The sequence below is a fragment of the Pezoporus flaviventris genome, unplaced genomic scaffold, assembly GCF_033815535.1.
Source record: "Pezoporus flaviventris isolate CSIRO_AGI_PZ_B2104156 unplaced genomic scaffold, CSIRO_AGI_Pfla_v1 ptg000096l, whole genome shotgun sequence".
In the NCBI taxonomy this organism is placed as follows: domain Eukaryota; kingdom Metazoa; phylum Chordata; class Aves; order Psittaciformes; family Psittacidae; genus Pezoporus; species Pezoporus flaviventris.
The window spans coordinates 1,962,955-1,980,477 of record NW_026892644.1 but is presented as its reverse complement, the minus strand read 5'-3'; the positions used below and the strand labels follow the sequence as shown (position 1 = coordinate 1,980,477).

The 17,523-nt window shown below is 34.1% G+C and overlaps 1 protein-coding gene across 5 annotated transcripts in view; it reads right to left on the bottom strand.

The window, feature by feature from the left end:
- Positions 1-17,523, bottom strand: part of CCDC91 (coiled-coil domain containing 91) — a 119,502-nt gene that overhangs the window by 26,892 nt on the left and 75,087 nt on the right. For 3 of the 5 annotated variants that reach the window (XM_061476469.1, XM_061476472.1, XM_061476470.1), the window contains exons 9-11: positions 6,783-6,875; positions 6,521-6,589; positions 4,707-4,883 (exon numbers count right to left, since the gene is read on the bottom strand). In XM_061476469.1, coding sequence (XP_061332453.1) covers positions 4,707-4,883; positions 6,521-6,589; positions 6,783-6,875 — 339 coding nt within the window. The remainder of the gene's footprint in view (positions 1-4,706; positions 4,884-6,520; positions 6,590-6,782; positions 6,876-17,523) is intronic. The other 2 variants (XM_061476473.1, XM_061476471.1) reach the window with 2 other exon arrangements.

Below are 17,523 nucleotides of genomic sequence, written 5' to 3'. Positions count from 1 at the left end.
GTCTAAGGTATCTGCTCTGTGGATTATGGCAATGATGAACTCAGGCTCTTTTTTCCTTGGGAATTAGGGTAAACTACAGTTGATTGTGCACAGTATTTTAAATTTAAGCCTTCAGGAAATGACAAAGGTGATTCTTTGCTTCAAGCACTTTAGGAGAGTGATTAATTTCAAGCTATGACATGGATCTAAATTTGCAGGGCTCACCCTGCAGCTACCAGCTTTCATTTTACTTTGAATGAATTTTCTCTAAAACAGAAATTGTGGTGCATAAACATTCTTTGCTACTTCTCTCCACCACTCCCTAGTTTTACCTTATTTATGTATTTGAGTATTTAGCTTTCTAAAATGGTAACAACTACCACGCAGGGAGCTCTGTGCATAACAGCAGTATGGTTATGGCAACTACTGCTATAGCTACTCTACATTGCCCACTAATTATAAATACAGTATATCATCCTATTTTATGCAAAATTGTATGGATCTAATCATCCTATATCCCCAAACAATTTTTGGATTTTCTTTTTTTTTTTTCCCTGAGAAGTGAAAGTAAGCAGAAAGAACATGATAATATGGAGCATGGTCCACATTGTTTTTTTTTTCACTGAAGCTTAGGTGTACCCCAGCAGTTTCAGTGCAATTTTAAATCCTAAGGAAAAAGCTTCTGCTTCAACCAAAATACTTGTTACAGTTTCTCCTTATCTAGAGGGTAACCACTTATTTATTAAAGTAAGTGTTGTAGAAAAATCATCCCAGTGGAAGGATTTACGCAAGCATTCCTCTCAAAACTGACAACTACCACACATAATAAACTGTCCTTGCAGGGAAGTTGTCACTGTAAAAAACGCTATAAAATGCATCAAAAATAGAAAAGAAAATACTAAGATGCACCACGCTACATCTAGCCTGCTGAATATATGAGGTCCTCATCTATAATGACTTTGCAATGTGTTGTAAAAGGGTCATGAAGTTACTGTACAAATGAACATAAACTTTAATCAAAAGACTGCTCATTTATTTCAAGGAGAACTTATTTTCCTTGAATTAAAATGCAAGCCCACCCTTTCCAAAACTAAGAAACCTCTGAACAACAGCAACAATAATAATATTATTATTTCTTTTTTTTTATAAAAGCACTAAGCACCTTGATAACGTGTATAACACCCAAAGATTCTGCTAGTGTCAATCTAAAGAAAAGTCTTCTGGACTTCTAATACCTTACAGACTCTTCACACAGTGCTCCAGAAAAACTCTTACCATTATTTCCTTGATCATATAATATATCTCATTTATCCCTTCAGACTTATAAGGCTTCAAAGAATAATACCTTCAATTTAATTAAATAACGCCTCTAAGTAATGACCTCAGGTCACTAGAACAGTCAAAGCTTTAATGAAAACAAATGCAACATTCATGTTACTTTAATCCTTTCATTTGTTAAAAAAAAAAAAAAAAAGAGATATGTCAAAGTTTTTCCATCAAGCTGAAATGTTAACTTTGTATGTCTTAGTTGCTACTTTCACTATGTTTATTATTTTATATTAATCATGAATTATTTATTAAACTGCCTTCAAGTCCCCAGATTTTTCTCTGGCAATGTTAAATTAATAAAATAAATCTTATATGGAAGTAACTGCAGACTCAACACCTATCTGACTGAGGACAAACAATTTTTTAGGAGAAAGTTTTGTCAAGCATGAATATCTAACAAGTTGAAACACTCGACATAAACCATCCAGATTTGCATCGAACATTGCTCTCCTTCCTGGCCACTCTGCAACATGGTACCCTACTACTAGATTCACAATTCTCTTGAGGACCTGTTTGGCTGTCAAATTTGTGGTCTCAATTTCTTTTCTTTTGTTCTTATCCAACTCTGACACAGACCAAAATATATTTAAACTGCACAGATTCTAAAGCGGGTTTGTAACACAGAAAACTACGAAATTTTTAATGTCTTCAAATTTTTTCCATTAATTATTCCTATAGTTACTTATGGGTGCCATGACCAGAAGCCATTCTGTCTCACCTATTTGCATAAGACTACACTGTCCCTTCCTGATCTTTCAGTTTTGCAGACTTCATTATTAGTGAAGGAAAACTCCTCACTAATACTATGCTGAATTTGTTTTCATTCAAATCAGTAACGCAAATCTCTTAAAATTAAGATTAAATTTTAATCCAGTGTTTATGACAATTACTAATGTGATAAAAAAGAAAAAGAGAAGTAAATGTAAAAACGTCTTTTCTTTCTCACACACAGATTACTTCCTCTGGTGAGAAGTTGATGAAGATAAAGTAAATGAAGAGAGGTTTTGTTAAAAACAAGTCAAGTATTATGTTAGAAAATCATGTTAGTCAGCAAGTTAGTTCTCTTTCTTGAAAATAACAGCGCTGCTCTTAAAGCTTTTTTAATATGTCTTATACCAGAAGATTCTTTTGAATGCTTACTTAGATTCAACTATACTCTCATTTCATGGGACTAAGCATAATAATAAGTATTGAGTGACAATTTTGAAGCAGGAAGCATAAAGAAATACACAGCACAGCTAAAGCATTAAATGAGGCAAGTGCTATATGGCCACAATTTTACATTTCATTGTCTAAAATGTTAGAATGTATGTTTTACTTTTGGCCGTTACAGAGCTGACTTGATAGATCATGCTGTCTAAACAACCACTGCAAGAAAGTCAATAGTGCAGTTATGGCTCTTGAAAGAGAAATCTTATAGTAAAAAAAATATAAATAAGAAACATCTCTGAGTGGAAGGCTCTACCCTGAAAAACTAATATCCACACACAAACTGCCTGTAGTCCAAAATATCTTTAACTGCTAAATCAAAGTCACATCTGACACCATATATAAGCTATCAGTTGGCACATTAGCTCTGAAGGACATATAACTGAATAAGATAAAGTATTTCTATAACTGTCAAAGTTGTCAGTTCTATTCAGCATTAAAAAAAAATGTAATTAACTAATGTTACATGACAACATCAAGAGCAAGATATTTACAGGAGAACTAATCACAGCAGTCTCCAATAACTCAGTGCTACTCACCATCACAAATACACCACTAGATACCCCAACATTTTCAACAAGCACCTTGAGCTGAAAAAGCCTGTCCTTTTGAAAGATCTGAATTTCTTCCTCAGAAAAGCACTGACATCTCAGCATATTTAACACCTTCTCTGAAAAAATACATCCATCAGTATTAAACTTCTAATACCATACTGTCTTGTGACAACTTCAAAGGCAGTATCAAGAACAGAAACTGTCAGTATATTCCACCCTGAGTCATTACATCAACTTAATCCACCACTCTCCTACCCCGGGATATTTTACATGCTCCTCTGATCCATAAATGTAATAATTGCATCCAGCTAGAGGACTCCTTCACCAAAAATCTTCAGGATTCATCAAAACTCTCATCATGTTCCATGAACTGTGAAATTGCTGTATTTACTGTAACAACTACTTTATTGCTTTCCCTTCTATTCTACGCTACCACTACCAGTTCTTGTTCTGGCTAGTCTAAATGATTTGTACCTAACTAAATCCCAAGCAATTGTTCTCAGCTTGACTTTAGCCTTGAAGTCAGCTGCTTTTTGTTGCAAAGATGAGTTTGAATGCCTGAAGGCTTATCAGTATAGTAAAATTGCAGTCTTGAAAACTTGATATCTTTACAGTCAGAAGAAGTAAACAACCCATTTACAAAGTAGTATCATTCTATTTACACTAGAAAAAATGAGAAGACAGTATAATAATAGCTTAGCATCAAAACCCAACTTTTTGTGTAATTCCATTTAGCACTGGCAAGGGAAATGGGGTCTGTTACCAAAGAGTTGATTTTTAAATTTCTGTGATATGCTATTTTAAAATTCTAAAGGTCTTTTTTGTTGTTGTTGTTGTTGCTCTGGACATTAAAAATATATAGTAATATCAAATTCCAACAGCAAAATGAAATGTATCTTGTTTAAAACTTTTCAGATCATAACATTCAAGAATGCCACCAAGAAATCAGTGAATTTACAGGGTGTGCCCCCAGATATGTCCAGCACCAGAAAGTACATAATTCAACTTCTGGAAGGTAATGTAACTGCTATTATAATGTAATTAAATTGTAATTCCTACAGTTGTTAAAAGCAATTCTGGGAATGTCCCTCCCAAATTATGTTAAGTGATACACAATTATCCTTACAGAAGCACCTCTCTACAAAGTAACTCTAAAAACATTTCTGGTTCATTACTGGTTTAGGTTTCCAATTTCTCTAACTCTATTTTGTACCTATTCTAAAAGCACATTTTTATTAAGAGAAATAAACGTAATATCTTTTCACTTTCATCAGTACAAAAAAAAAAAGTCACCTTAACAGTCTACAACATAAATGCCACTATCTGAGCTAGTCATTTTGGGCTCCTTTAGAAATCAGAGGACAAAACCATGCAGTTATGGCACACAATTCATCTCATTTTAATATATGTACCTGAAAAGTTTGCAGGAATTTTATTCTGTGTGTGCCAACTTCTCTCCATACACATAGTGTAGATGAAGATAAACCAACAAGGTAGCTATGCACTGCAAATATCAACTAGGTGCAGTGACAAATGAAAGATGTCACAAGAAAACGTAATACAACATTAGGATGACATTCAAAATAAAAAATAAAATACACAAAGCAGATCCATGGAAGGGTAAAATATACTAACTTGATTTTGCTTTTTTTGCTCTTGCATGGCTTCCCGAACAGCCTGGGCAATCTTCTCTTTATCTTTGTCACGTTCTGCTTCCCACATTTTTCTTTCTTCTGCATGAATCTTCTCCATATTTCTCCTCTCCTCCTCTACTGCTTTCAGAATAGCTGCCTGCACTACTTCTTTTTCAGCCTTTGAAACAAATCAAGCACAAATAAATGACCAAAGTACCCAGCATGGGTGCCTAACTCATTTATATTACTTATTCTAATGACATCTCTCTGACAAAAGATGGTAGATCAATATTTTCACACCTGAAGTATGAGCTTAAATTTACCTTGAGGTACTACCAGGCAGGTATTACCAGTGGACAATGACTGTAGTTACAGAAAGAAAAACAAAGTTACAAGAATCTTAAATTCCCACCTACTGAAAATACAATATATCATAACTGGTTTGGTTAATGCTAACACAAAAACATGCAGCAGAAACCCTGTAAGAGCAGGTACATAATGGGCTCCCCAACACTGCCTGATATTACCATATACAAGATATTCCTACTCTTATCTACAAGCACCTAAAGTCCAAAAACAGTCAAGAGTGCTTTCTGTGGCAAAGTAACCAATACATACATAAAACAAACGCATCTTTCCTCCCAAAGCTCTACAAGAAGCACTTTTTTGAGCAACCTGGTCTAGTGGAAGGTGTCCCTCCATTTCATTATATAACGTCTACATATAAATAATGGCTGAAGTACAAAATAAACAAACAACTGCTGATAAACCACCCCCCCCCCCCTCCAATTTTAGTAAAATTACTGGTCATTTCAATGCCCTTTGGGGGTGATTATGGACCTGGTCAAGTAAAGTTATGAATGCCAAAAAAAATACTGGGTTCCTCTTGCACTACACTTGTAAATAAAGCTGTTTCTTGAAATTCACTGGAATGTGATGTTTTATTTAGACATTTCTAAAATATAATAAAAACATAAGTTAAAAAATGCCCTATTAAATGATGATATTTTATTATACACACATTTTCCTGTAGAAATCAACCATATAACAGACGTTTCTGGTGTTACTGAATGTCACTCAGGTGGTAAGCTAATGTGCATATACTACATATGAAGACGTACAGGAAATGATAATATAGCCTAACCAACTGTGATAAGCAACATACATCCCTAGATTTCCCAGATCACTACATGGAACTGAACTTTTGTACTGGATTCTACATCAGTATTAGAAATGAAAGGTAGCTTAACATTTACAAAATTACTGTCCAAACCCCAGTGCATTCAATCATAATATAGGCAGAAGAAACCGTATTTTAAAAAGTGAACACTTTTAGTCAAACATTAACTTAAATAAATTTAAAATCTGTTAAATGTTCAAATTTGTAAATCATTTACAAGATAGTTCTGTCCTCATTGAAAATTACCATATTTAACAAAAGTTAAATAGGACAGGATGCTAACTGCCTTATTAAGATCAACAGTTGACCCTGCTACCTAACTCTTCAAATCAAGATGCACTGATGTTAACTGGGAGACCAAAAAAACAGACAGGTAACACAAAAAAATCTGCAATATTGTGACTTCTTGTTATAAACTAATTCAGAGGCTATCTTAGATAGAAGTTACACAGACTGCCTGTACTGAGGCACAGGATACAGCAGATACGTTCATGATTTACAGAACTAGCTTCTTTCAAACAGATGAGAACATAGAGTTCGACAAATTTAGTTATGAAAACGAATGAGTTGCTGAACTTGGCATTTATGACACACATGGAATCCACATTGCACGTCTATTACTTAACAAAAGATACCTTTGCAGCAGCTGCCAGAGCCTCCTTACTTCTTTGTCTTTCTTCATCCAAACATTTGTCAAGTACTTCCTGAAATGTTATGAAAAATTAAACTGCAATACACAATAGAGGAGCAGCAAAAAGTCATTTTAAACACTTAAAGTGCTTGAGAAAGCTTCTTCTTCTCGTCAGTAATTGTGACAGGATCATAGTCAATGAACCCCCTGGTGCTGATCAGACCCCCTTTTTTTTTTTAGGTAAATAAAAAAAAGAAACACAATACCTTGTGTTTTTGTGACTGCTGCATCAAAGCGTCTTCTATCTTTTCTGATAATACTTCCTTCTCTGCTTCCAAAATGTCGAGAAGTCGCTGATGCTATTGGGAGAAAACGTTTGTATTATTGTAACCATGGCCAGCTAGCAAAACAGACAAAAAACCCCTCATCTGAGACACTTTGTTCACTATTTATAAAATGACTTAAAATATAAGCAAATGGCATATATAGCACCCCTTTAACTGATTTCATGTTGTAAAAAAATATTGCAATAAGAAATGTTTACCACCCCGATTGTCTAATATTTCTTCTCAGTGTGAAGAGTATTAGGAAAGAAGTTGAAAAAAAACAATGTTATATAAAAGCAACACTTAGAAAACTTATAAAGATGGTTTAAGCAACAACACAGTTCAAATATTTCATTTTAAAAGCTGCAGAATTTAAATCACTCCTCTACTACCCCTCAGTTATACATATAGAGGGCAAAATCAAAATGTATTTTTTTCCAACTCTTTGTGATACTACGAATTTTGAAAGTGAAGAAAAGGGAGCAAAACCAAATGCTGTTTTTTTCTAATTTTTTTGTAATCCAAATAATTTTTTCAGGGAGAAAACGAACACTGAAGTGGCCATGTAATCTATACATAGACATATAATCTGTTGCTGTTCTTAGTTACATCCCATGTATCTCTTTTCAGTAAGCCAATTAAAGCATTTGAAAGATGTGGGTTTTGTCTGTAAGAGCTAAACTGTTTCCCAAAACTAAAAAATTATTACTGGAAATTATTGATATTGGGTATTTGTCATGAAATAATTGCTAGCAAGTCAGTACATTTTTTACATGTTATTTAAGAGATTATATACTCTAAGCTTAAAGTATATAATCAATACATAACGATATTTCACAAGATCACCAAAAGGAAAGTTTAACAGTAGAGTTTTATATTAATAAAAGTGTATATAACAAACATAAAATTTTTACACAAACACTTATGTAGGCAAATACCCCTTTCACCAGCATTTCTAAGAAACGGTCATTTCTGCTTCATGAATTTTATTATGTTTTAATTATAAGTGTCTCTAATGGCAGCTAGAAATACATTACCAAACTGCAATAGTATGTTCTGAAAAATATTTTTTCATTTGAAGAATAGAAAACTTTTAGACTGCTTTATAAAATAAAACACCTATCTGCCCTTCCAGGATAAACATGTAAAGAGGCATTTCCTAGTGAATTTACTTAAAATAGGTCTGAATGGAGCAGACATATTCTAATGGAAAACACCTGTGGAAGGAGTGTTGAAATTCACATCATGGTTATACTTAATGATGTGTAACTAACTTTTCTTGTGGACTCAGTGTTTTCAGATGTTAGCTTTAACTATCAGGGCACTTTGAGAAATTATTTTTCCCCAGTAACTCAAAGATAAAACAACAAATGGATTTTGTTAAATTATCTCTATGACTCCTCACTTGGCTGACTGCACAGACTACAAATCTGTTATTTCACTTTAATTTAAATGAATGACACAATAGAAGACAAACATATGCAAATATTTTATCAGACATATGTCACAAATCTGCAGTCTACTAATGTCAGTTAAAAGACCGAAACTTTATCTGCTTTAGTCAAGAAACATCAAGGGACTTTCTAAGGAGAGCTTTTTAAACGAAATCACCTCTATCTTTAAACCACCTACAACAGAATGGCAGTTAAGTTGTTCAGCAAGATTGGAACTTCTAGTGTAAAACTTGCAGGCAGTTAATTCCAATTTGACTCTGACCATCAGATTTCTAGGTTACATGTGAAGACTGTGTATGCATGTTTCAAGTTGCCACCACGGGCCAGCTACCAGATATATTTTACAACATTCTCCATGGGACTAAAATTTTCAGCTTTTAAAATTCAGGACAGTTTAAGAAATTTTCTTTTACATATATGTATAAGATGACATTCAAGGCTATCCTGGAAGTCCTGAAATAATGCAGACATGTGCATTAATCCAACACAGAACACATATACATGATCAGTGAGAACAATTAACATCTAGTCTCCCTGCAGATGAAATAATTTCATGACTATAGCCTTCTGCATGACCCTAACCATACTACATAGTGGTTTTGTACCTCCTTCACTGCAAAAAAGAGTGCACAACTAAATCCATAGATCAACTCCTTGTACAAAACAAGCAAATGTTACTCCAGTTGGTTGTTACTGTAATAAGGAGTTTAACCGCACTTGGACATCAGTTTCACACATACTTAACAAATGGAAATACAGACAGTAGTATAAGATAAATAGGTTTGCTGCTTCTGGAAGCAGAAAGGAAAATATTCAAAACACAATATATTTGTAATTACCATAAAAAATGAAGTCTGCTTTGCTATTTGAAGGATGATTACTTTGATTAAGTTTAGAATCTCCCATTACCTTGGTAGATTAGAAAAATCTATATGGAATTACATTTTGAGCTTTATGGAATCCGCAGAAATTTAGTAAGAACTGTATTAAGAATTGTATCTGGGTATAAAAAAACACTAGTTCCTATTTGCCAAGATATTAGAGGTAACTATTTGTGAGCACATTTAGAATGCTTTCAAAATGAAAGCTAATGACTTCTGGCATACTCCAGTGCACCTTCTTTTACATTATATAGCATCCCCATTTCTCATGGAAACATAACATTTATAATTTCAAGATTGTAAGCCTCTTGTGAATAGCTTGGCATGTCCTTTCCTATTATAAGGTAAATGTTTATTCATGTGGAATAATCCTTCCATAAATGGTTACCCTCATATCTGGATTTCCAAAAGTTCATGTATCATCACAAATGTTGCAACAACTATTCATACAACCCACTAAAACAAGTTGTCTTGTACTAGTCTTAGGACTACAGTTTAAGAACTGTTTATTCAGCTTCAGAATTTGTATTTGACCAAGTTTTCTTTTTCAGAGAGAGAATGTACCTTAAGCTGCTAAATTACATAATTTAGAAATAAGTAACTGGAAAAAGACAAAGCAGATTATATGAAATGCTTCTTCCCAAAACAGGTTGTGTTTCCAGAAAGCCCAGATTGCAGTTAGCATAGACACACACAAAAAAACCCCACCAAAACAAAAAAAAAACCACAACCCCCCAAACTGCCATTCTGCATGTAATTAATAAGCAATTGAATTATTTATCGCAAACTTTCAGTTTCTCCAATGTATTGTGCCACATGGTAAAGAGCCATGGAATCTCCTTGAAAGCTGTGCTTCTTAAAGTCACGTAAAGTGAGCTCAGTGGTATTATGCATTCATTTTATAGAACAGAATGCACCACCTTGTCATCTGAATTCCTTTTTACAGAAACGCAAATCTTTCAAAGGCACAATCAGAGAGCTACATTATGCGTAACACTTGAGCAGAAATTCCAGTTGTGGGATGTTATGGATAGTAAGGGTTTCTCTGCATTCCCTTTTCTGACAGCAGGCAAGGAAACAGACTTTGAAAAAAAGCAATAATGCAAAGGAAATGATTAAGGATTGTATGACTAGAATTCCAAACTGTTAGTTTAAGTGTCTCTGCACAGCAAGCTATTGTAAATCCTCTGGAACTAGTCTTTAAATTAGGGCAACTAGTTTTGCACTTCAGACTTAAAAATAATCCATATACCTTCGAAGTAAAAGCTATTACATAGAAGCATTAGGTAACATAAATTTTCCAGATGGAATGACTTTGGACTCTAGCACTAAACAGCCACGATGAACTTTACATACAGTCAGTACTTCTTCAGTTGGTCTTTCAGATTAAGTCAATAAAGGCAGTTAAGTTTAAAAGCATATAAAAGGTGATAGCCTCACTTTAGCACCGATACCTTTGAGAGCTTTCAAGACCTCTTGAGTTTTTACCCAACAGGAAATAACAGGATTATTTAGGTTCATTTACTTGGCTTGTAAATTAACAATACAGACAATTGCTGAATTAAAAGATTATATGTGCTGAGATAAATGCCTACAGCTAGGCAAACATAGCTCATAACCCATCCCCTTCTCAACAGGAATAAAAGCTATAGAAAGCATGAGTTGAATGAGTCTCTTCCAGCATTTCCAGTTTCCACAGATAAGAATTGCGAATGTGTTTCTCTCTCTTTGGACAGTTTTGAAGGATTAAAGGAAGAACACTGAGACTGAAGGCACCACTTTGAGCTACCTATACACCAAATTCTGATTCCCATTCATTGTAGAGGCCACTTTTTCTTAGCCCTATCTGGGCATCCAAGCTGGAAGTCTGGTAATTGTACCTGTCAAGATGATATTGCCCATGCTTTAAAGGACAGATCAGCCCTCTGTAAGTAGGCTAATGAGTTCATCAGACCTAACAGTCCTATGAAGAAAATGAAGTCTATCTCAGCTTTCCTGGGAAAGTTACGATGAAGACCTACTTATGGACTCTTACGTTTGGGAAAAAAACATCTAACCCATGTAGACTAAAAGACAGTATCTATGAAGTTTTTAAACAGAAGTTGAAAAGTTAGAGTGAGGGTTTCCTTTACTTAGCAACAAGCCAAGAACTAGAAAACAGGTAAGAAAGTTCTTAACATGCTGGGGCTTTGAATCCACTTATCCATCTGTTATTAAACAACTATAGCACACTGAGTCTCTGGACTAAAAGTGCAAAAATGGAAATTGATGAAGAGTTATTCCTACAGATGATATTAAAGAAAAAAATTGATATTCTGAACTGGAAATATGGTGGATGAATCAGTATGAGGCCAAAATAAGTATTAGTGAAAATTTCACTTCAGTTCAACAAGGGAGTTTTCAGGCAGTATAAGTTTGCTAGGCTTCAAATCCACATTACGCATGCTATCTCCAAGGCACAGCAGACAGTAGAAGACTATGCAGAGATACTCAGCAAGATCTGAAAAGCTTTGGCTTAGGTACGATAAATAGTATAGCTCTTTCATGCATCACTTTGCCTGAACCTTGCTTCGTCTTATTCTTTAGATAGAAAATATAGGGTTGAGTGCAGAATTCTGATGTGTAAGAATTCTGAAGAGAAAATTGATGGCCTGGTGAGACACAAGAGTTTTCTATGGAAAGGGAAACCCAAACATTTTCAGAAAAGCGTGGAAAAAGAACATTTGTAGAAAAGTTCTCTCCAGGGTAGAGAGAACTACCAGTCTTTCTATCCTACTCTCTGGAAAGTAGCAAAAGAGGGTCATGAAGAGTCTTCTGAAAATTAACTTAAAACAAAAGGCATTCAAAAATAGGTTATAATGTTTTCTTCCCTGAAAGAAGTTCTCTAGGCAATGGTTCCAAATGAAAATCGTTTGATGTAGATTCAAATATAAATACAGAGGTCCTGTGGTTTTTCTTGATTCCTGTAAAAAAGAAATCAAAAAAATCTTTCTTTTTTTCCTGGAATGTGAGTCACAGAAGACATTGTAAACAGATTTAATCACAATAGCAACTAGCCAGTCTCTTCTGTTATTTTTATATATTAAATTTATTTCTGAGGAATCATGACATTTTCTTTCAGGTAATCATCCTTTGAAGGATTACATAATATATATTATAATAATTATTCATGCAGTGAATAAAATAATGCAGGATATGAACTATTTTACAGCTAAAACACTGCATTAAAGCTATTAATAACCAATTCTAATTTAATACAGTTACAATTCCTCACATATTCCTACTAATTCTAAACTGCAAATATAAAGAAAAATGGAAAATAGGGTGAAATGCTTCTTTAAAATGTAGTTTCTTCCTGGGCCCTGTATTATTTCATTTAAAGGGAAACTACCCCAGGATTTCATCCACAAATGAGGATACAATTCTTTTGCTATAATGGGCACCAAATTCAGTATGGATAAATTAATTTTGCTATCTGCTATTCACAGCTTATGGAAAAGCAGTCAGATAACCATTCAAAAACAAAAGCAAACAACATCATAGAACAAAGTTAATATGAATATCCAAATACTTAACAGAAAAAATAAGCTTGCATTATTTGTTGCATCACTGCAACAAAATAATGATATTTCACACTTTGACTGATCTTCCATCTGAGGAATAGTTTTCACACACTAATGAAATGACACCGGAACCTTCTTTTAATGGCATCATTCTGAAAAACAGAAAAACAGAAAGACGGACATATGTATGTCTACTTCATCCTCTGTTTTCAGTTTTTCCTGTAACAAAAATCTATTGAATTTTAAAATCTAATAAAACTACTTTGTAGTTTAACCAAAAAAAAAAAAAAAAACAAAAAAAAAAACCCCAACCAGGAATAATAAGACTTTATGTCTCTTGGGTTTTTGTTTTTTTTTGTACTTTCATTACATATGGACACAGAACAATCCCTGACTCACAAGATTTGGGAAAAATTATCTTCAGAAACATTTAGCAAATGTTTCAGTACTTCATTGATCAATAGGAATAATTAACCACTGGATGAGGCTTTGTAAGAATTCACCAATTCAAATTTGCTCACCTATTCAACAAGAAACTTTCTTAACCCACAGAGTTCTACTTTTATTTCTGTTTCTCATGAAAGAATCTAACAGCAGAAAGGAATAACACAGGTCATGGGAAACATTATCTCTATGTGACAAGGAGATGACATAACAAAAATACACAGCTATAGCATCATGATTTTATAATGTTATCAAAATATGTCCCTTTCTACATCCCATCTAAAATATTATTCTGAGGAAAAAGGCAACTTTATCAAAACACTACTAATAGTTTTCTGCTCCTGTAAAAGGCTAGCTATATTTCACAGCATAACAGCATTTAACACTGCACGTTTTCTTCACCACTGCTAAACTATGCCTAAGTCAAATGACAAGATCTGGTAATCATAACTGGTTTCCTACACTGTCCTCACTATCTGTGGCATCTGAGTGTTTGGCAGCGCAAGGTGGAAAAATCTGTCTGAAGAATTCCAACATCTGTTACATATTTCCACTTCCTCAAATTATAACTTATTACTGCTTGGTTGGACTGTATCTTTTTGCCAGTTTGAGGTCCAAGTGGCTAACAAAGAAGCAAAACTTTTCTAAGAGAAAGCTTAGGAATCAGCAAAACATTATTAAACCAGAAAAGTTAAAACAATTAAAATATAAAGGAAAAATATAATAGGCTTAATAAATAAGCTTATAATCATACTCAGGGTTCCCCTCAGCAGTATACAGACAGTATGTAAACTGCACAATTTAAGGCACATCAGAAGCTGAAATTAAGATTAAAACATTTTGTTGCATATGTGCTTCACTGTTTTCATAAAAGAAGTTAGAAGTTACACAAAGACATTTAATAATGAAAATTGTCAGAAAGCATACATAGTAATGAGACTGTTAATAAACCTACAAACATCAAGATCCTAAGGATACAGAGATAAAGAACTTTGGCAAAAATCTGAGAGAAAAAAGAAAATATCAAAAAAACTTCAACAGAAAAGTAATTGAGGAGAAAAATCATACTGTATTATTTTGTTGATCAGCACTGACAAGTATTGATATAAATTTGTAACAAGCAATGATGATTTTAAGGAAACTTGTAATATAAGCGAAAGGCAGAAAGCAAAAATCACACTAAAGAGCTACTTTCAAGTAGAACTTGACAAAGGAAGGCAAATTTTCAAATAAGATTTCTGCTTGGTACTCTGAAAACATCCTGACTGAATTAACAGTGAAAAGGGACTGCAAAATCATCCTCTAACTAGCTTGCAATAGTAGGCAGATTCAAATTAAGTAGAAGACTATGGGGTAAGGATTTACATTTTTTTCAAAGCCTTTTTGGATCTTAGCAATGTAACTTTTACTTTGGGAGGTGAAGACTGTATGCAAAGTCCACATGTAGAAAACCAAAACACAAAGTGAGGATAAATCAAACGTTTTCAGGATTTAAGGAAACAAGCAACAAGCAACAACTAAAAGTCTTCCAGCACAGGAAGAGCTGATTCTTGATCTTTTCACTCTAATTCGCTCTATGTAGGCAGAGATCAAAGAGATATTATAAATTTAGGAATAAACAGGATTCTAATCAATACTTTTTTTTCCCTTTTATATATTCAAGAGAATAAAGAAGTTCTGAGAAAGTTTAACTTCACTCTTGGCAGAAGACTGCCAGACCTGAAAAGACACATCTAGATAAGGATGAGAGGTTAGCTGCAAAGTGAATTAGATAAAAACCTAATGGGAACGACTGATAGCAAGTACTTTGTTTTAGACAGAATGAATAAACTACTCCCACAGCAGCAAACAGCAAGACTTCTGAGAAGTGAGAGGACTTGCCCAAAGGGCCATGATAAATACTCTCAAGAATGAAAAATCTATCATGCTTGCAATTAATGAACCAGAAAGATCATGTCCACTGCAGTCTTCATTTTCTCAGTCTGCAAGTCTTCAGATTATTCAAGTACATACTATTCTCACTGGAAAATATGGCTAATGCCTCCTGAAAATGCAGATACTCAAGATTCCCTTAGAGTCTAGTCTGCATATGTTCCCTTCAAGATTAGGCATTAAATAGATTTCACAATTACAACAGGAAGAACATCAAACCTCTATTCCCCTTACAAAAGGGGGAATCATAAATAATCAAAGTTCATAAAAAAAGCATTAGTATACAAACATGTTGCATAGTATGAGTAGATACAAAGACAAGATTTGAAATCACAGAAAATTATACTTCCTGACAGTGGAATAAATGTTTTCTTTGGCATACAAAACAATCACTTGCTATGTAAGACAAGTACTTTTCACATTTGACATTTTAGAAATTGTCAGGAGACTTACAGGTACTCTTCACAGAAGGCTATGCAAAACACATCAAAATGCATCATCCAAATACTGGAGAAGGTAAAGGATCTTAACACATTCCTGCAGCTCATTTCTGTTGTCACACTAGTCTTCTGCTTGTCCGCAAGCTGTTCTTGGAAGCCTTGCACACTTCAAAAAACTGAGGTCTAGCAAATGGAACTTCTAGCCTGACTGTTCTTTCAGCACATTGTTTCAAAACTGAAGCTAAACCAGCACTTCCCTGTGTGTGTCAAAAAACGGTAAAAGATTTCATGCATCATTCAACAGATATCAAGCTGTTATTTATCATACAAATGACAACCAACATCATGATAAAGTGGAAAAAGAATTAAAGACATGGGGCTTGCTCTACTTATTTCAAATGTTCCATCTACAAATCTGTAGATTTGTTTCATTGTTTCACATAAAATCATCATGAAAAATATCAACACGCAAAAGTGCAGACGAGGCATTTAACTGAGTTCTTTCCTTTTTATGTGACACTTCCAGTACTGTTTTGTCTCAGCAATTAAACCAGAAGCTCCTTTGGCTTCTTAAACTATGGAAACAATTTCAGCATAATGTACTCTATACAAAGGAAAACTGCAGGCCACTCATTCTTAAGACACATCCTTAAGTGTTTACTGAGTAGAAGAAAAGAAGTTCAGCTCAGAAAAGGAATATGCATGCAACTGAACTACAGAATTAAATACTTCTATTCCTTGTCTTCCCTTATTCTTCTTTATACTAAACAAAATGGAAAACATGCAGACCAACATAATTAAATACCATATAAAATATAGCCCCCCTAATTACATCCAAGCATGAAAATACTACACAGAATGTCCACTTGTGTCTCATACTTTTTCCTCAGGATGATAGAGAAAAATAGGAATATTGTCAAGTCGTAATTTAGAGATTGAAATGTGTGATCTGAGTCTCACTTCACATACACTTTAGCCCCTTCCCATCCAAGAATGCCTGTTTCAAACTGTTTAGAAGACAGTAAGGAAGGAGACCATCAAGATAAGTGAGAGATACATAAATAGAAGGAAAATGATTTCTAATAAGTAAGAAGTGATTTGCTGCAAGTATTTAAGATTTTATTTCACCTTAATACACACTGTCCATTTAAAAAAGAATATAAAAATCAACCACAATATTGTTTACATTTCTAACACTATCTACTTTGATTGAATAGCAAGAAAAAATTATGGTACATCATTTCTAGGGCTTCCAGTGAAAACATGTAATTCCTTTGACACTATCATGCTTATGGGTCCAGCAACCTTAATGAGAAAATTCCTTAGAATACCCTAGTCCTACATAATAAATACTTACAAATAACAGATGCTTACTTAGTCCATCTTTTTATGTTGCCTCTTCTGGTTCAGGCTTATTAAAGTTACTCAATCTCTAGGTCTTCTCTGTGTTCAGAAGAAAAACCTACTTTGATGTTTGAACAAAGTATTTCTACCCCAGCACTGGAAAACAGGGAAAGCTAAAAGACACTCTATAGTCCATATACTGAAGTATGGAACAGAAGATTATTGCCACATGCCTCTCCTAGCGGCATCCAGCCCAGACAGCTGCTTAGCTACAACATTTCAGTGATGAAACCATGAACTTGGTGCCCCTGAATATCCCAGAGGAATGCCTGGTTTCCTTTCTGAAGTGTTGATATGAGAGTGTATTTCCTTGAAATAAAATAAAAAAAAAAAAAAAGGAAAAAGGCAGAAAAAATCGGAAAAAGCAGCCTTAGAAATTGCTCCCCAGGAAGCATACATTACAGTGATCATCCATTTCTTTGAGGGAACTAGTCCTTTCAACACATTCCAGGAAAGGGGGAAGAAAACCCATAAGCTTCAGACCTAGGGGACATTTGAGATCTGATACTCAAGAGAAGTGACATCAATGGACTAAGAAAAGGCTAGATGAAGAAATACAAGGC